At 42.4% G+C, this 17,937-nt stretch overlaps 7 protein-coding genes across 7 annotated transcripts; 5 read left to right on the top strand and 2 right to left on the bottom strand.

Annotated features, from left to right (window-relative positions):
- Positions 1-73: 73 nt before the first annotated feature.
- Positions 74-1,126, top strand: LOC108608285 (U3 small nucleolar RNA-associated protein 25-like). Its single transcript, XM_017999605.2, has one exon. The coding sequence runs from the start codon at positions 74-76 to the stop codon at positions 1,124-1,126; it is 1,053 nt and encodes a 350-aa protein (XP_017855094.2).
- A 566-nt stretch (positions 1,127-1,692) lies between these two features.
- Positions 1,693-3,561, top strand: LOC108597677. The gene is made up of 2 exons (XM_017984353.2): positions 1,693-3,341; positions 3,385-3,561. The coding sequence occupies exons 1-2, from the start codon at positions 1,774-1,776 to the stop codon at positions 3,461-3,463; spliced, it is 1,647 nt and encodes a 548-aa protein (XP_017839842.1). The 5' UTR covers positions 1,693-1,773; the 3' UTR covers positions 3,464-3,561.
- A 244-nt stretch (positions 3,562-3,805) lies between these two features.
- On the top strand, positions 3,806-5,646 carry LOC108599673 (sorting nexin-29). The gene has a single exon (XM_017986666.2). It carries the CDS (start codon positions 3,897-3,899, stop codon positions 5,460-5,462), a length of 1,566 nt encoding a protein of 521 aa, XP_017842155.2. The 5' UTR covers positions 3,806-3,896; the 3' UTR covers positions 5,463-5,646.
- Positions 5,647-5,713: 67 nt separating this feature from the next.
- LOC108608534 (UDP-N-acetylglucosamine--dolichyl-phosphate N-acetylglucosaminephosphotransferase) lies at positions 5,714-9,721 on the top strand. The gene is made up of 5 exons (XM_017999948.2): positions 5,714-6,068; positions 6,131-6,272; positions 6,333-6,546; positions 6,600-6,834; positions 9,201-9,721. Exons 1-5 carry the CDS (start codon positions 5,923-5,925, stop codon positions 9,694-9,696), a joined length of 1,233 nt encoding a protein of 410 aa, XP_017855437.1. The 5' UTR covers positions 5,714-5,922; the 3' UTR covers positions 9,697-9,721.
- On the bottom strand, positions 7,051-8,880 carry LOC108608533 (beta-1,4-mannosyl-glycoprotein 4-beta-N-acetylglucosaminyltransferase). Its single transcript, XM_017999947.2, has one exon. The coding sequence runs from the start codon at positions 8,764-8,766 to the stop codon at positions 7,336-7,338; it is 1,431 nt and encodes a 476-aa protein (XP_017855436.2). The 5' UTR covers positions 8,767-8,880; the 3' UTR covers positions 7,051-7,335.
- A 120-nt stretch (positions 9,722-9,841) lies between the features above and the next one.
- LOC108608535 (radial spoke head 1 homolog) lies at positions 9,842-11,117 on the top strand. The gene is made up of 2 exons (XM_017999949.2): positions 9,842-9,934; positions 9,986-11,117. The coding sequence occupies exons 1-2, from the start codon at positions 9,860-9,862 to the stop codon at positions 10,934-10,936; spliced, it is 1,026 nt and encodes a 341-aa protein (XP_017855438.2). The 5' UTR covers positions 9,842-9,859; the 3' UTR covers positions 10,937-11,117.
- Positions 11,118-11,906: 789 nt separating this feature from the next.
- Positions 11,907-17,743, bottom strand: LOC108608340 (immunoglobulin domain and leucine-rich repeat-containing protein 2). The gene is made up of 5 exons (XM_017999683.2): positions 17,669-17,743; positions 14,062-16,116; positions 13,705-14,003; positions 12,683-13,311; positions 11,907-12,605 (listed from the first exon to the last, which is right to left on the bottom strand). Exons 2-5 carry the CDS (start codon positions 16,045-16,047, stop codon positions 11,917-11,919), a joined length of 3,603 nt encoding a protein of 1,200 aa, XP_017855172.2. The 5' UTR covers positions 16,048-16,116; positions 17,669-17,743; the 3' UTR covers positions 11,907-11,916.
- Between the last annotated feature and the right edge of the window lie 194 nt (positions 17,744-17,937).

Here is a 17,937-nt window from a genome sequence, read left to right as displayed (position 1 = left end):
GGTGCGTTGCTTTGAGCAAAACATATGCTCGAATCCGTATTGTGAAGATTACTCAAAGTGCTGCAAGGATATAATGAAGGATGATAAAACGGGGCAGGTGGATCCACTGGGCAATTTAGATGAGCATGCGCCCTGGTTTGGGGGCATTGCTGATGGCGGTGCAGGCGGAAAAGGTGCCGGTAAACGTGGGGCAGGTGGTCCTGGGGGTGATGGCGGTGCCGGTGATGCCGGTGGTCGAGGAGGAGCACGTGGTGCTCATGGTGGGCATGGTGATTATGGAGGGCGTGGTGATCAGGCTGGTGGACCTGGTGGACGCGACGGTAAGGCAGGAAAAGGTGGTAAAGGAGGGAAGCGCGGTAAGGCCGATGATGAAGGCGGCTGTCAAGGCTGCGGCGAATTTGTGCCAGACTTTGGTGATGATGATGACGACGAATCGGATGAAAGTGAAGATCTTGAGTCAAGGCGTTCGTCGAAGCGCAAAAGCAAGAAAGACAGCGTACACAAGAGACGCAAACGCAAACGGAGAGCGCGTACACCTGAGCCCAAGCCTCGCAAAAGAAAGGAAAGCTCCGAAGAAGAAGAAGAAGTTGTGGTTGTTGAGGAGGAGCAGGAGCCAGAGCCTGAATTGCCGCCGCCTAGAAAACCATTTTCATTCGATACGGACGAAGAGCCAGAGCCAAAGCGTAAAAAGCGCAAGCGCCGTAAACGCAAACGCAAGCCCAAGCCAAAGAAAGAAGAAAAAGGCGATTGTCCTTGTCCATGCGAAGTGTGCGAGTTTATGAATCGTCGCCTCAACGAAACCGATGCGCCATTCCTTAAAGACATGCTCGAGGAGCAGAAACGACGTGAACTGAAGGACTATCTTAAACGCATGTGCCATCGGGAATATATCAAAACACGTCCGACGCCATATCCTGCGCCGCAACACAGATGCGATAAAATCGATTGCAACGATTGCTTCTGTCGTAATCCCGAGCTAAGCGATTGCATTGAACGTCTGGGCGCCATGCAGGAGCTGCGTGATGAGCTCGGTCGCAAATCTCACATGGTGGAGAGGCAGGTGCTATTTGAGCTGGACTCTCTGAAGCAGCAGCTATGCCGTCGCTTCTGTGATTGCTTCGGCTGAAATGGCAACAATTTATACTATTTCAACTTTTAATCTGGATTTTATGTGTGACAATGAATAATAGTCTGACATGTACAACGCTTCACAGGCAATGACTGACAACCTAATTGGATATGGCATACTCTTTGCAGAGTTCGTCACTAAGTAATAGAAATGGGAACGCTACAGTCCCTGAAAAGTATGCTATATTTAATTAATAGGAATTTATTCGTCAGTGAAGCAACGTGCATGACGGACTGACAATTGAAAATATTCAATAATTTAAAAAACCTTTGTACATAAAATCGTTTCGTTTATATGTGATTGTAATAAAGTGTACATATATGTTGTTCATAATCAAATTGTCTTTGTCTTTAATAGATTAAATATCAAGCATCTATAGTTATAAAATATATTCTATAGGCGAGTAGATTTATATTCAATACATTTAATTGCAGTTCCTTCTTTCATCAAATTTCATCTTAGAAAGTAAGAGAATTTATTTTTTCAACAAAGTAACCTACGTTTCCCTATCAACATACCTTGTTCGCTCTAAAAATAGCAAAAGCCCATTATACTATTAATTTTGAACAGAGTAAATACTCCAAAATTTATATGTTGAAGTACTAAAAAATCAACGAAAAATATTGTGTAATACTGTATGCAGGATGCGTAGACAGATGATTGAGAAAGATCCATTATTGGAATACTCGCAGAGCTCGGCTGAGTGGCTGGCGCTCTCGCCTTATGATGTCATACGCAGACAGAACTGTAAGCTGCACAGATATGTGCAGCATGAAGTTTATCCCAGCATCAGACCACCAGTGTCCAAATGTAATCCAGCACAGACTATGCAAAGCTTAGTCGACGCAGTGCGCCATGATGGCTGCAAGGCGAACTTTAATGGCGAGCAGCATGATTTAATAGCGGCCTGGAAGCAAAGCCCGTATAAGGAAACGTTGGGTTACTATGGTATAGGTCCTGAATTTAGACGACCAGAAGCAGCTTCATTTAATCAAGTGATCGCTAGTTGTCTAAAGAAAAGCGGTGCGCTTGCTGTGCATACAACAAAAAAGTCCAAGATATCTTCCACTGTTAACAAACAGTCAGAGAAGAAACAAAATGTCAATCCCTATTTTAGTTACGTTTTAAATCGCGAATCGCTGCGCAGCAAAGTCAACAAAATGCCAGCAGTGCAAAGTAATTTAAAAGCAGACCACGCATTTAGTTGGCTACATTGTCCTCGCAAAGCCGAGACCAAGAAATCCTTGTGTAAAGAGCGCACCCATGTAACTTTAAAAACTGCACTGGACGTGGAGCCAAGGGCTGACAGCCCTAAGCATGCTCTAAAAAGCAAATACAACTATTGTGAAGACCAATGTGGCCTGCCTGAGAATAAATGCACTGAGCTGGAGTGGCAAAGCTACAAACAGGATCCTCAGGCCTCTAAAGAGCCTCTGGAAGTGACGGCAACCCAGGAATCGGAGCCATGTGACTATGATGAGTTATATGCGGAGCTACTTAGTTGCTTTGATGCCAAACCAAATAAATGCGCAGAGTTTTATGCTAAGTGCTGTGGCAAAAAGTCTAAGAGCGATAAAGATGGAGCCGGAGGAGATGGAGCCGGCGGGGATGGTGGTGCCGGTGAAGGTGATTCGGACGACGACGACGACGGACGTGACAGTGGCAACCGCATACCCAGACCACCAGACAAGCCTTCTAAATTAGATCATGACGGACACGGTGATCGTAAAAACAAGCTTGATGACGATAAAGACAAAAAGCACAAGAAAATAAAAGACAAAGATGGAGATGATGATGATGATGATGATGATGATGATAAAGGCGATGGGAAACGCGATAAAAATCAGGATGTTGATACAGGCAAAAAGAATAAGAAAAACGATGATCGAAAAACGCCTTTTAAGATTCCTAAAGAGGATGATCTTGTAACGCAGCCTCCGTTGTCAATTGACCCCAGCTCAGGGGATGGGGATGAGAAAATTGATTCTTTTCCACCTATAGATCCTCCTCCTGAAGAAAGTACACCTAAGGTGGATGAAAATAAACAGAAAAGAAAGAAAAATGAGCCACGCAAAAAGAAAATCAAACGCCGCAATGTTAAGGATAAAACGAAAGATTGCCCATGTCCAGTCTGCGAATGCAAGCAGCCCGAGCCAGATTCCCCATGCATGAGTGAAATGAAGAAACAGCAAAAGCGACGAGAGCTCCAAGATTACTATAAGCAGATGTGCCATCGAGAGCATTTAAAAAGTCGAGCGCCACAATATCCTGCACCGCAGCACAAATGCGATCCCATCGAGTGTGATAATTGTTTTTGTGCAAATACTAATTTAAGTAATTATTGTGAATGTTTGAATGCCATTGATGAACTGCAGCGAGTATTGGCTAAAACGCAACGAGCGAAGGATCCTATACTTTATGAGATTAAGGAAATGAAACAAAGGGTTTGCCAGCGATTTTGCCAGTGTCTGTGAAACAATGCTATGCATTTTTCTCAAATGGCTGCCTATGCGAATATTTTATTTTAAAAGTATAATTTATTTATTTTCAATGTATTTATTTATTAACGATTGACAATATATAAGTTAAACTAAAAAGTAACGGCTTCTTATTTATAAAACCAGTATGCCTTGAAGACAGTGAGATGTATTAATCGATAACTAGTTTGGGCAACACACTGTCAGCCGTAGCAGTGACTAAACTAAACAGAAAAAGAAAACAAAACAAATTGTAGTATTTAGCAAATGAGCTTAACGAATTTAAAGCAATGCACGAGAATTTGAAGGTGCTGCCAGAACCAACACGTGCAGCCTTGAGTGGCAGCACCTTTGGCCAACGGAGGGAGGACATTTTTCGACGACTGCAAAGAAGTGCGCAACAAACAAGTGAGAGCTACAGTGGAAAACGCGAGCTGGCGACGGAGAAAGATGACACAGTGCTGGAATTGTGCGAGGCTCTAGAAGAAACGCTTGGCTATGGCTTGAGGCAAACCGTAAATGTGACTTTAACGGCAGCGAGCATTTTTCAAAACATGCATGAGATCGTAACAGGTGCCGCGGGTGGTGGCAGCAGCAACAGCAATGAGACTACATTTTGGGATTTTTGCCAAACACAACTAACACCACATGAACGACGACGTTACGAGGATCTTAAACAGATTTGGACCAAACATGGACGCGGACGCGCGTTTATACGTGCCACACTCAATGAGAAGCGTCTACACAGTCACCTGTTGACTTGGCTAAGTGACGAGGCTCAGATTCAACGTTTCTATACACCCTGGTCACTACTGCTTAATGAGGAGGCTGCCAAGAAACTTCCAGAGATACTAGATAGTCTTAGTGATGTGCTTTTTGCGCTAAGCGTCGAAAATGTTGAGCTCAATGCTCCTCGACGTGTTGCCGCAACTACAGCTGCTATTGTCAAAGAAGAGCCCATTATATATACGCCGCAGCCTGTGGCTGTACGTAAGCCGGGGCGCAACTCAGCTGCAGTAGAGCGACCTATAGTGTGTGCTACTTCTACAGAAGATTTGCTGGGCGCGCTGACTCCGCGTGAAGTGTTGGAGGTGCAACAGATTGTCTCCAATGATGCAGTTGCACAGGAGTTACAAATACCAGTGACTGCCATTTATAATACACCCTGTGATCCCATTGAACCTGAGCTAGAGTTTTTGAAGAAACCCTTGCCTGATGTGCCAGAGAGCAGCGCAGTGCAAGAGCTTGATGCGGAACAAGAACTTTTTGAAGATCGCAGTGATACTTCCTCACAATGGAGCAAATCGTCTTCCTCCGCCAATGGGGTAGGTGGTGTACAGCAGACGGCAGCATTGGAGGAGCAAGTTAATGAACTGAACGAACGTTGTGCTTTGTTGGAAACACGCGTTGCTGAGCTAAGCCTGCAGAATCGTCAGCTCATACGTCGCCTAACCAAACAGTTCAACGAGACTGGAATTGATCCAACTTCCTCATTTTGCTCCAACTTTCTCATAACCATTCCTCAAGTGAAACTTGTCAAGACAAACTCAAGCTCCTATTATGTCTATGAGATACATATAACCATGCGCCAGCGCCTGGAGCACTGGACACTCTATCGACGCTACAGTGAATTCAACAAGCTGCATAAATCGTTGCTACGCACGCATCCGAACATCAGCACTGTGGGCTTTCCACCCAAGAAGCACTTTGGCAATATGAATCTACACTTTGTTGAAGAGCGTCGTCAGCAATTGCAAATCTATTTACTAAATATTGTAGAAAGCTTGCCTCAAGTGGAGGCGTGCATGTCCAAGGCAGATCTTCAGAAAGTCTTTCCATTCTTTCGTGGGCGTTAACAGGCCAGCAAGCGAAAATAATCACTCTCTCTATGGACCAAACTCGAAATGAAAGTATAAGTATTGCTCATTAAGTATATAATTGTTATGTTAATTTACATGTATAAAAGGTAGTTGGGTTTTGTAGACACCGCTGATGATATTCATTATTAAATAAAATTTACAAATATCTATTTTAAAAATAGCCAGCGATATGTGTTATCGATAACTAAGTTGTTATTGACCTAGCTTGCTTGCGCTGGCAATGCTGTGAACAGCTGTGTTTGTTGTTATCAGCAATTGTATTAAAAGTAATTGCGTGTAGCATATATATATTGGACAGAATGGTTGGTTGATACATAAGCGGTACAATTGCAGGCATTTTCACCCACAACGAAATCACACGTGCCTACAACTTAACGGCCTCGTGGCAGTGTCACAGTATTTTCAGTTAAGCATAATCTAATTAGTGTGCAACAAAATGTCCACGACAGCGATTGGCATAAATGCAGCTATAGCTGTCGGCGCGTACTTTATGACTGTGCGCATGATACCTCGCCTGCGAGATATGTTCATCAAGGCTAATCTTGCGGGCAGAGATTTATGCAAAAAGGATAAGCCGCAGATGTAAGCAACAAAAAAAAAACAACTTAACCGGCATGCTACTAATAAGCTTATTTCCATTGCAGTCCGGAGTCCTATGGCGTGCTTATTGGCTGCGTTTTTCTTATATCTATGTTTCTGTTTATACCCATACCGTTTGCATTTGACGAAGCCGCTGCTACGGATGCCTTAACTGGCGGCAAACCAGCAACATTTCCACACGATAAGGTGAGTCACAATGCAATTTTGGCGCTCTACAAGAATTTATGTTTGCTGTTTACCATTTAGTTTGTGGAATTGATTGCTGCATTGCTTTCTATATGCTGCATGATATTTCTGGGCTTTGCCGATGATGTCTTGGATCTGCGCTGGCGCCACAAGCTGCTGCTCCCAACCATAGCAACGTTACCGTTGTTAATGGTGTATTATGTAAACTATAACTCCACTACAGTTATGATGCCCAACTTTGCACGTGGAGTGTTTGGCACATCAGTGAACATAGGTACGGCTAGCAGTTGCTTCAATGAAAAATTAATGCTGTTTATTATTTTACAGGTGTACTATATTATATATTCATGGGCAAGTTGGCTGTGTTTTGCACCAATGCTATAAACATACTCGCTGGCATTAATGGCTTGGAGGTGGGCCAGTCACTCATTATAGCTGCCTCTGTGACTGTGTTTAACTTCATCGAACTGGCTCTGGGTCATCAGGTGGAATCCCATCAGTTCTCACTGCATTTTATGCTGCCATTTTTGGCTACGTCGTTAGCGCTATGGAAATTCAACAGGTGAGCTAATAATTGTATTATTTAGAATACTGAGATCAGCTTAAAACTTGGGCAGTAGTCAGAAAAAAGTTCTTTCGTAGTTTTAGCACTCAAAAATATTTGTTTTTAATTTATTTTATAAATGCAATTTAACATTTAATTGAAATTCGACATAGAAAACTAAGCGTACATAAATAATTAATTAATTCGTTTTTAATATATTTGCTTTACTAAATTCACAACAAATTTCCTCGAAATGTTTAGCATTACTGGTTAAATTCCTGTTTAGTTTTAGTTGCATTTATATATACTATTATTTTATCACAGTTGGCGTGTGGTTTTCGTTTCTAAGTTTCACGTGCTGTCTGCTGCCTGCTGAGATGCAAAATTTGGAATTTAATAATGCGCCAAAGAAATGAGTTAACGTTTTTGTCGATATGTTTGGCTTCAAGCGTTGATGATTATACAAAACCAGGCACCTTATATGTTAAATGAGTGTAACTAGTCTTAGTCTTAGATAGTTTAGTCTTCATCCTCGTCCAGCTGCAGATCGTTGAGCACATCCACATCATATAAATTGACCAAAAGCTGTGCATACTCCTGACTCTGTAGCAGCGCAGTCGTTGGGGCATAATACTTTTCATGCTGCTGCCGCATGCGCAGCAGCTGCGTGCTGCCATCCAGCTGCAGGCCGTTGCCCATAAGCTGCTGTATATAGGTGGCATCAATGCGTGCCGTTTGTGGCATGTGCACATGGCTGACATTCGCCTTGGTCTGCAGCATATGCAGCAGTTGCTCTGGGGAAAGGCAAAGCTCACAGCTCCACCCACCGTAATGATTGAGATCGCCCAGCGTATGGCTGGCTTGTTGCTCTAGACGCTGCAGATTCAGTTGTGCTGCATGCAAATGCAGCAAGGAACTAATTACGCCACTCAAGCGCGTACGTTGTGGATGCTGCCAGTAAAAGCCGTAGACATTGTGTTTCAAACGAAAGCGCAACGGCAGCACATCCTCTGCATAATATTTAAGAAACTTAAGCGCTGCAGGTGCATAAACTGTCTCTGCATCGCCATAGAGCAGAAGATCCGTCGGCGCCAGCTGCATGCCGCATTGCGTCCACAGTTGTTGCCGCAGATGCGCATAAGCGTTGGCGCTGCTGCAATTGCGACGATTTGTGCACGCATGGAGCACAAAGTTGCCATTGAGCTGCGCGTGCAACTGACGCTCAAGTCGTCGCTGCTGCTGATGTTGCCAGCTGGCATTGACATAGTAATAGATGAGATAGTAGTCCACCACGGAAGCAAGTGTGCGTAGCTGCAGCTGCAGCAGCTCAAGATTTATAAGCTGCCAGTCGCCCAGGCTAATCATATAGTACAAACGCTTCAATCTATTGGCGCTTGCCTCACGCAGCTTTAACGGTCGTCTGCTGCTGCGGCTATGCGTCATTAGTGCGCGCCATATAATCTCTGGCTGGCCGCAGTCGCGTCCATGCCAGCCACTCTGGCAGCTGCACTGCGGCGGCGCCAGCAAATAGTCCAGCTCATTTAACAATTGCTGCTGTGTTTGATTCACTGTGCCCTCCGCATAGCACCAAAGCGCTGTCTGCTGCTCCAGCTCTGCATATGCCGGCAGCGCATAGTCCACGCTGTGATTGCTCAGTTTCAGCTGATAAAAGTCTCGCTGGTATTGATTGACATTCTCGCGTTGCATGCAACGCTTTTTATGCGACTGTGGCTGTTGTAGTCTCTCCTGCTGCACAAAATGCACTCGCGCTGCTGCCGTCTCCGTTAGTTGCTGCTCCTGATTGCGGCTCAGCTGCAGCAGCCATATGCAGCCAATGAAGCCCAGTTGAAGTATCAGCACTGACCAGAGCACTAATTTTTTGGTTATGTTTAGACGAGTGCCTGCGGCATTGTTAGCTGCTATTTGGCTCAGACCTATAAATCTGGCCATTGTCTATTAATTAGTTTAAACGCAGCACATTTGTGTAGTTGCTTTCTGCGTACTTATTTTTTTCAGCAAACACACCCACTTTTTGCTTATAGCCGCAGCCCACACGCACAGCTGGTCCAGTGTCCTCTCGCTCTCTCGCTAAATGCTCGCTCACAGCTGTTCAAAAATAAAATGCCCATAAATATGTTACTTTTAAGATAATACATTTGAGCGGCTTAAATTAATCACTTTAATGAATATACAAATTAAATTCATTTATTTTATTGAGCTTATCAATTTGAATTTCATTGTTGGCTGCACTTGTGACGTCACATTGCTCTCTGCAGCACACACTTTTTTGCATTGAGTCAGCAGCTCAGCTGTTGGCCAGTGTGACCATAATTTAAACTTTAATTACTTCAATGTTTGACTGTTTGAAATTTTTATCTTTGCAGATATCCTTCGCAAGTGTTTGTGGGCGATACCTATTGCTATTTTGCCGGCATGACATTTGCAGTGGTGGGCATTCTTGGACACTTTAGCAAAACGCTGCTGCTCTTCTTTCTGCCACAGATTTTGAACTTTTTATACTCCACGCCGCAGCTTTTCCACTTTGTGCCTTGTCCACGACATCGTTTGCCTAAATATGATGCCAAAACAGATTTGCTGCATATAAGCACTACGGAGTTTCGCCTGAATGAACTGGGCAAGCTGGGTCGTCTAATGGTAACGCTGCTGCGCTCCATGCGACTTATTAGCTGGCAAGAACTGGAGGATGGACGTGTGATAACCAATAATTTTACGCTAATTAACTTTGTGCTGTTTATATTTGGACCTGTGCACGAGCGTGTGATTACACAAATGCTGATGGGATTTCAGATAATATGCACGCTCCTGGCGCTGTTTATACGTTATCCTTTGGCCAACTATTTCTATGCAACGGAAACGTAATCGATGACATGCAATTGCGATAAACGATATTTGTAGCTAGTTTGGGGTATTTCAAATTGTAGTAAGCCGTTTTAATTTAAATGTATACAACACCGTTCCCAAAAGTAATTTAAGTACGAAATTATATATATATATTTCTTAATAAACTATATACAAGTTAAGTATGAGCTATACCGACGAGTCTGAAGAATCAGCTCTAGATTTTGGCGAGGATGAAGATGAAGGACCAAATATAGGCGTATGTAACTTTAATTAATTACACAAAAGCTAAAGACAATTGTTATTATAGAAATATATAGGCGGACGCAATGCTGCAGGCCAGCGTCATGGACGCGGCTGGGCTATATTGCCAAATGGCGATCAGTATGATGGTAATTATCGTAAGGGACGCCGTCATGGCATTGGACTTTATGTCTTTCAAAATGGTGCACGTTATTATGGGCAATATCGTTGTGGCACGCGCTGTGGTCGCGGCATATTCATTTATCCTGATGGCTCTGTCTACGAGGGCAATTGGCGCAAGCATCTGAAGCATGGCATTGGACGTTACAATTATGCCAATGGCGATACTTACATGGGTGATTGGCACAAGGGCGAACGTCATGGTGTAGGTGTTTACAGCTTCAAGGCTGACAAGGACAATTGCTGCTTGTCAGTGCGTCTCAAGTCCACCTGGCACAACAATGTGCGCATGGGTCCATTTGAGATGTATATAGGCAATGATGACAAGTGCACCATATTGCATGGCATCTGGGATAATCTATATCCTACTGGACCGGCTGTCTTCAGCTTTGACAATCGCTATATGCTGTTGGGCTACTTTTTGCCAGGCAATTACAAAGAAAAGGTGGACACTGATATGCCTGAAAGTGATTTCAATGAAGTGGAGGATGCTGAGGAGGAAGAAGGCGAAATGAAGCCCACTATATGGTTTGCTCAGGAAATGGCTGTCTATGATTACTCATTGTTGCCGCAAGAGCCAGTGCCGTTGCCTATATCCGACTCGGAGCTATCTGTCTGCTCATTGACCACGGAGGCAAGTGCCCCCAGCGAGGAGAGAATCAGTTATTATGGCGAGGGCGAAGAAGCCGAAATGGAGGAAGGCGAAATGGAGTGCTTCCCATGCGAATGCGAATACGATGATCTCAGCGAGGTGGAATCCGATACCGAGCCTTGCAAATTGGACACAACTCCTTGTGCCATTGAGGTGCTCAAAGACCGTGAATGCGGCGATGTCTAAACAGTTAAATAGTAGTTCTTATTGTTGCTGTAATTTTAATTGTTTAATGTAAAAACTACGCAGTATAGTTGCTAAAACTAATGCAGAAAATAAACTAAATCTAAACGAGAGGCAGTTAAGAATTACAATTGAATTACAGTTGTTTTTTATATGCAATGTTAAAAATTAGCCATCTAATGCATTGAATTTAAATCTAATAAAACCTTCTGTTATTTTCAGTTATTTGAAGCAAACTAATTCACAATTTAAAGACATTAAATATAAAATAAAAGAAAACTACATTTTATAAAACTGAAACTTTGATCAAACATTTTCGTAATACAAATTGTATTTTTTACATAACAAACTAAGTAGTTCACCAACATGTGATATCTCTTCTTATAGATTTTAATGTTTTTCAAAATAAAATGTATCGTATTTAAATTTGTATATAATATATAGTACTTTCTGTTGATTTATTTGCTTAACTTTGTTGCATGATTAAAATTTGTTTTCATTTTTAAAATACGCCAGGCTCTTTATATACTATAATATATATGTTATGTATATGTACGTTTTGATGCGCTCTATATAAATAAATCGCTCAGTTTGTTTGTATTTTTTTTTATATAGATGAAATCACAAATGGGGGGCTTTTCAAGTATTATTGACAATAATGATACCATTTACATACAAATGTACTAGAGTATATGCAATTTAATTTTCACTTTTCTTTTTCAATCTTTAATATTTTTACTAACCTGCTAATTGTATGACTTTGCTGCTTTTAGAATAATAACGTTCTTTCGTACTTTGCTTCATTACTAAAACTGTTTTCATTCAGCATTTAAATTCATTAAGATTCGCTAATTAAATCTAAACATAATTATTGTTTGATGCCTTTTCACTTTTTATATGTATTTTAACATTAACCTCAATTAGCGTCATTTGTTTTTTGTTTTAATCAAAGACAAAAAAAAAAAACTAACAACAAAAAATCTCTATGTGTTGCTGCTGCTGGGAGGCGTGGAAACGTTGGCGCTGCTGCCGCTGTTGCTGCTATTAAGGCTATTGGAGGAGCACTCCTCCAGCGTTATATTTAGTTGCTCTTTGGGTAGCTGCAGTGTCAGCGTAGACTCATCAACCGGATTGAGACGCAGCATCTGTTGTGGTAGTCCATCCTCGTCCCGGGTGAGTAGTTCATGCAGAGTGCTGCCATCACGCTGCTTGGATACTTTATAAATAGCAGGACACGATTTCGAGTTCTTCACATCGTTTGAGTCCTTCAGTTCTTGCAACTCTAATGGGCTGGGGCGTTCTGCCTGCAAACGCGCATCCAAATTGTTATCCTCAATGCTCAGGCCGGCGGACAAAGCTGAAGCCATGGCAAAATGACTGCAGCTGGCGCCTTCGGGATTAACATAAAGTCGCGGTGTATTGTATAATAATAGAGCTGGATCAATTTTGAAATCCTCAAGCTCCAGTTTCTGTTGATCCATATTCTCGTCTATATAGTTAATGTGTATAGGCGTCATTTGCATTTGCAGCTGCGAGCGATTGAGCTCATCGTCTGGCGGCGTATAGTAGATGGAAGCTTTGCTGGCTGAATTATTCGCAACCAGCAGACGCGACTTAAGCTTCTGTATGTGCAGCTCTTTTTCCGCCTGACTCTTGAAATAGCAGTCCAAATCTACAAAGTCGATGAAGAAAAATGTAAATGTAGGCACGAGAGAAAAGAAATTTAAGTTATATAAAATGTGATTATACCCTCGACAATATCATCCTCGCAACGTCCGCGACAGTTCTCAAAGTAAAAGCTCGGCAGATTCTCGAGCACCTTATTCAGGCTCTGCTGCTGGTACTTGTAGCCCTCACGCAATCGCAGCACTTGATGAGCGCTGAACTTACGTATCTTATTGCGTTGGAAGACATAATTTTCGCGCACCCAACTGAGCTGACCTGTCGAATAGTCGCGCACTTTCTTCATCTGATCATTGTACTGATCTTTCAGCGCAGTCAAATGACTCGAGCCCATATCCCGGAATTCTTTCAAATGCTTCGCTTGGGTAGTATAGCTGCCCTGTATCCATTCCGCCTGCTGTGCGCAATTCTCACGTATGCGATGCACTTGCTGCGCATAATTCTCACGCAATCGCTCCAGCTGCTGGCTCTTATAGCTCTCAATGCTATCCAACATGGCATAGATTTGACGCGATCTGGGTGACTGCTTGGTGCGCGCACAGCAGCGCAGTCGCTCGCAGACTCCGAGCCTGGTCAGACAGCTGCGCAATCCCTGCACTATCAATGTGAGTAATAGAAATGCTGTGGCAAGCGCTGTGCCTGCTAGCAGACTTTCAATTTTCACGCGATAGAATACAATGGGATCAATGTAGAGCCTGTCGAACAAATATAAAATGCATTAATTGTTTCACAAACAAAGCATAATCAAAAATATAAAGCTACTATAGCTATATTCAAAAACAAAATAAGCTTGTGTATCTACTTTTTGGCCTCAGATATATGAAGTTCGATCTGCTGATACCTAATTAGATATAAAAAGGTAAATTAAATGAAATGCAAGCTTTGGTTTAGTTTCGATTAAGGAGATGGATATTTGAAAGGGGATTTTAGCTTGGAAAAGAGATGATTTTTACAATCAATATACTTTTTCAATATACTTAATTTTTGAAATAGTATAGCTTTTGTTTTATGGCCAAAACTTTTTTGAAAGACAACATTGATGTATGTTTGATATTTTGATTAAGATCAGCTTGGTAGCTTGCATTTACCTAATTCCCGCGGAGGAGTTGCCCATGACATTCAAGGCATAGCAAGTGTAAAGACCACTGTCACCACGTGATATATTATGCACCAGCAAGGAGCCATTCTCCACAAGCATGACACGATCCCCCACAATGCTGCGTTGGCGTGTAATGTTCACAGATCCCTGCAGCGCCTTCAGATTGGTATCATCCGTTAGAGCAAAGAGCTCAAATTTGCTTGGCTGATGATCGTTGTCACTGTTGATGATAATCGGTCGCTTATCGGGATCCGCATGATGTCTCAATATTTGATTGCGTGGAGTGACCTAAAAAAAGCAACTTGATGAGCATAGAAGATGTAGAAAATGGGGCGTGCTACGTTACCCATATAATATCTGGTGTGGGACTGCCATAGACCATGCACTCCAGCTTGGCTGTGGAGTGTAGACGATACATTTTGGGCGCTGAGGACTGCACAACGACGGGCACACTGCAATTGAGATTGCTGAGCACGCGCAGCATATCGCCTGGGTAACCATATTGGCACTTGAGTTCCTCTATTTGATTATCCAGCTGCTCATAGGAGTCGAGCATTTGACTTGCAGCACTTTGCGGACGCCGCAACGAGGTGCTGGCATTGGTTAGCCAGCTGTTCAGCCAGTACATGCTGCAATCGCAGAGATACTCATTGCTAAGTATATTGAGATAGTGCAGCTGATCCAGCTGCTTTAAGCTTTCCGGCAGCGTGCTGAGACGATTGCCGCGTACGCTTAGGCGACGCAATCGTGAGAGGCTGCCAATTTGGTTGGGCAGCTGCAGCAAATCATTGTCGGCAAGCAGCAGCTCGCGTAGATTGTTGGCATTGGCAAAGAGCGTCTCAGGCAGCTGCTTTAGCTGCGCATTTTGCTGCAGCGATAAGTAACGTAGACGCTGCAGAATTTGTGGCTCTATGTGCTGCTCCTGGCGTGAAATCCAATTGGGCAACTGCTGCAGCGGTGTCTCATCAATGCGCAGCAATAGCAATTGACGCTGCGATTGGAACAGAGCCGCGGGCAGTGCTTGATACTGATTGCGACTTAAATCCAATTGACGCAGCGCATGCAGTGGCTGAAAGATGATGGAGGACAGCATAGTAAGGTGATTGCCGGATATATTTAGAGCTATGAGCTTGCCCATTGACTCGAATGCCTTGCGATCTATGCTGGCCAACTCGTTTTGCGACAAGTCCAGCTGACGCAGCTCACGCAAATTATATAAACTATGCTTGCCTATGAACTTGAGCTGATTATGCTGCAGCTGCAGATGACGCAGCTGCGCATTTAAAGCAAAAAAGTTATCCGGAAAGGATAGCAGCTGATTGTGGCTCAGGTCAAGCAGGCGTAGCTCGCGTGCGCTTTGGAACAGCTGAAAGGGCACAACGCTCAGGCGATTGTGTGCCAAGTGCAAGCGCTCCAGCTGCAATGCGCCCTCGAATATATTGCGTGGCAGCTGCTCCAAGGCGTTGTGGCTCAGATTCAGCAGTCGCAATTCGCTAAGCTCTTGCACAAAGCGCATGGGCAGCTCGCGCAGCGCATTGTTATCCAAATGCAGCTCTTCCAAGTGATTCAGATGCTGCAGCTCGTTGAGCGGGCAGCTGGTTAAGCGATTGCCGCTTAGCTTAAGTACTTTCAAGATGCGCATGGTGAGTGGCTGCAGCCAGTGCAAACACTCTAAGCGATTATCGCTTAGATCTAGCGTAAGCAAATCCAGCGGCTGCTGCTGTTGAAACAAACGCTGCAGTGTAGCATCTTGCAGTTCGCTTTGCAGCCAGCTAAACTGACGCAAGCTGTTCTCAAGCTGCTGCAGTTGCAACGTTTGTGTGGCATCGTGCACTTCGCGCAGCATTAAACGCTCATAGTTGATCGTCGGCCGCTTGCTCAGCAGTTGAGCATTAATGCTTGCCACGCTCACTTGCTGGCAGCGCAACTTATATATAAATTTATTAGTATCCAGCACGTTGCTGTCACTGAGCTGCTGTTCCTTGCCCTCCACTTGGCTCGTATAGAGCTTTGCGCTGCTGTCCAGCAACCAACGGTCCTCGTCCACACTGTCACTATCATCTGCATCTGCATCCACTACATGCCCCACAAATGGCAAATGGAATTTGTAGCCCAATAGCGTAAATTCATGCTCCTGCCATGTGCGTCGCGTCGGGATGGGCTGTTCGCCCAGCTGTTGCTCTTGTTGTTGCAACTGTGTTGCAGCGCTAATGCGTTCGCTGTACACCGCTTGGCAGCCCAGCGCATGTTGCTGCTGGGCATGCACATAGCATAGTTGTTGGCTAGTGAGCACCACTGTCAATATCAAGGTGATCTTGGATACTGCTTCCATTTTTCCGTTTGCAATCGTAGTAACTTGTATGGCATTATACAGATCTCATGCTGTGCTCGCATAGTACACCTGTCCAAACAAATAAATAAAATATTAGTCTATTGATTGCGGTCACTAAACACACAAATAAAATTAATGCACACGCAATGGTTAAAGGCTTAATTTAAGCAACGCAGTAGAGTATGCTAAAATCAATAGCAGTCATGTAAATAATATAAATAAGGTGTGTCCTCTGTCCTCATAGTCCCGTCCTTCGAACTTCTCTTCCCTTAGCCTTCAACTAAATTTAGTTTGCTTTGGTCTTCAAACTTTTTGATGCGTAGTAGCCTCACTTTTATATGTATATATTAAGCTTCCAACTCTACTGACATATGGCCTCTAGTCACTTTAGAATTAAAGTTAACTTTTAACCGTGGTTAATTATTTAACAAGCAGACTGTCTGTTTAACTTTTGTGCCCACTGCAAAGCTTTTAATGACTGACGCTTATACAAATTCTACATATGACTGCAAAAATATAAGACTGCAATTAATAATGAAAGCCAATTAATCACTTGCGTATCAACAAAATATTCACAGCCAATCAAAGCCACTGTCAACAACCGATACAAATACACAGATAATCATAGTAAATAAAAACAACAACAACATATAACGCAATGTGGCAAAAGTTAACGAAAACGAAAATAAGTTAGAAAGGCACTAATTAAATTAGCACAAAACAAAACCAAAATACGCTTATACGCTTAAGTATGCATGTATTGAAAGAACTTGTATTACTAACAGCTGCTAACTATATTATTCTTATCTCTTATCTGCTCTAGCATTTAGCCTGCGCAACTTCTATATATTACACATTTACATACGTATGCACTTACACTATCATCCTAAAAAAAAAACAAGTTGCATAACCGTATACGTTTTTTTTTTTTCAAAAGACTTACTTAAAGAATAAAACAGCAATAAAAATCATTTAATCTATATTACACAAACACTCCCACAAACACCTACACATATGCATTTATTTAGATTAAATCTGTTTTCCGTATGTATTCATGACGTCTGAAAAGCCGCTAATGAGCAACGCAAAATGTACAAACATATGTATGTATGTAAATTTGTTTGTCTGTGTGTGTGCCTAAACAATTGTGTACACAGACACACACAGGTGAAATGGCGACAGCCTGTACTATTTAATTTGTCAGACAATTACTTAAATCCGTCTCGGATTTAATTGCATATTTAATCAAGTTCAAGTCGCATCTACAGCTTATTGTTACGTGGATGTTTTGAGCTGATTGCATACTTTTTTTATGCGCACTTACATTTGTTTTTATGTATGTACATACAAACATAATTTTCTTTCATGAAAACTTCGAGAAACTCTAGGAGCGCTGTTTTAAGGACACTACTTAGTATAATGATATCTATCCAGAGTCACATATGTGTGCGAATTTCTGCAATATGTGTATGTGTGTACATGGGAGTCAAAAATTTTCCTCATACGTTTGTATGTATCTGTATTTTTTTTTAGATTTATTACATCCGTTTCCAAATTCCAATAGCTAATTGAGCCACTGTGGCGCTTTTCACTTAATAGGTATTTTCTTGTTGGTACTCACCTTTGTTTATAGCATTTTGTTAAATACGTTCTCAGTTTCACCAGCTTATTTATACAAATGCAATAGTGCTGCAAAACGATAAATTTTCTAATGTTTCGATTAGCTTGTTAGAGATGGGACCGCAACCAGGTTTAAAAAAAAACAGCTTATATATTAAAGAGATTATAAGTTAAAAATAGGTTTTTCTTAAACTTCTTCAATGTTTTTTTTTTTGTTTGTATGACTAATTGAACATGCACTTTAATATCGTTAATATCGATATCGACCAA

Source organism: Drosophila busckii, unplaced genomic scaffold (genome assembly GCF_011750605.1).
Source record: "Drosophila busckii strain San Diego stock center, stock number 13000-0081.31 unplaced genomic scaffold, ASM1175060v1 hic_scaffold_29, whole genome shotgun sequence".
In the NCBI taxonomy this organism is placed as follows: domain Eukaryota; kingdom Metazoa; phylum Arthropoda; class Insecta; order Diptera; family Drosophilidae; genus Drosophila; species Drosophila busckii.
The sequence above is the reverse complement of the archived record's forward strand: the minus strand, read 5'-3'. Positions and strand labels throughout refer to the sequence as shown.

Excerpts from the sequence above, each read along its gene's own strand:
- LOC108608285 (XM_017999605.2), top strand. The coding sequence starts at position 74 with ATGAAGGATGATAAAACGGGGCAGGTGGATCCACTGGGCAATTTAGAT.
- LOC108608534 (XM_017999948.2), top strand. The coding sequence starts at position 5,923 with ATGTCCACGACAGCGATTGGCATAAATGCAGCTATAGCTGTCGGCGCG. Across the intron at positions 6,547-6,599 it reads TGGCACATCAGTGAACATAG|GTGTACTATATTATATATTC; the intron begins GTACGGCTAGCA and ends ATTATTTTACAG. Across the intron at positions 6,835-9,200 it reads GCGCTATGGAAATTCAACAG|ATATCCTTCGCAAGTGTTTG; the intron begins GTGAGCTAATAA and ends TTATCTTTGCAG.
- LOC108608340 (XM_017999683.2), bottom strand. The coding sequence starts at position 16,047 with ATGGAAGCAGTATCCAAGATCACCTTGATATTGACAGTGGTGCTCACT. Across the intron at positions 13,312-13,704 it reads AACTCCTCCGCGGGAATTAG|GCTCTACATTGATCCCATTG; the intron begins GTAAATGCAAGC and ends TTTGTTCGACAG. Across the intron at positions 12,606-12,682 it reads CGAGGATGATATTGTCGAGG|ATTTGGACTGCTATTTCAAG; the intron begins GTATAATCACAT and ends TCGACTTTGTAG.
- LOC108608535 (XM_017999949.2), top strand. The coding sequence starts at position 9,860 with ATGAGCTATACCGACGAGTCTGAAGAATCAGCTCTAGATTTTGGCGAG. Across the intron at positions 9,935-9,985 it reads ATGAAGGACCAAATATAGGC|AAATATATAGGCGGACGCAA; the intron begins GTATGTAACTTT and ends TTGTTATTATAG.
- LOC108597677 (XM_017984353.2), top strand. The coding sequence starts at position 1,774 with ATGCGTAGACAGATGATTGAGAAAGATCCATTATTGGAATACTCGCAG. Across the intron at positions 3,342-3,384 it reads AAGCGACGAGAGCTCCAAGA|GCGCCACAATATCCTGCACC; the intron begins TTACTATAAGCA and ends TTAAAAAGTCGA.
- LOC108608533 (XM_017999947.2), bottom strand. The coding sequence starts at position 8,766 with ATGGCCAGATTTATAGGTCTGAGCCAAATAGCAGCTAACAATGCCGCA.
- LOC108599673 (XM_017986666.2), top strand. The coding sequence starts at position 3,897 with ATGCACGAGAATTTGAAGGTGCTGCCAGAACCAACACGTGCAGCCTTG.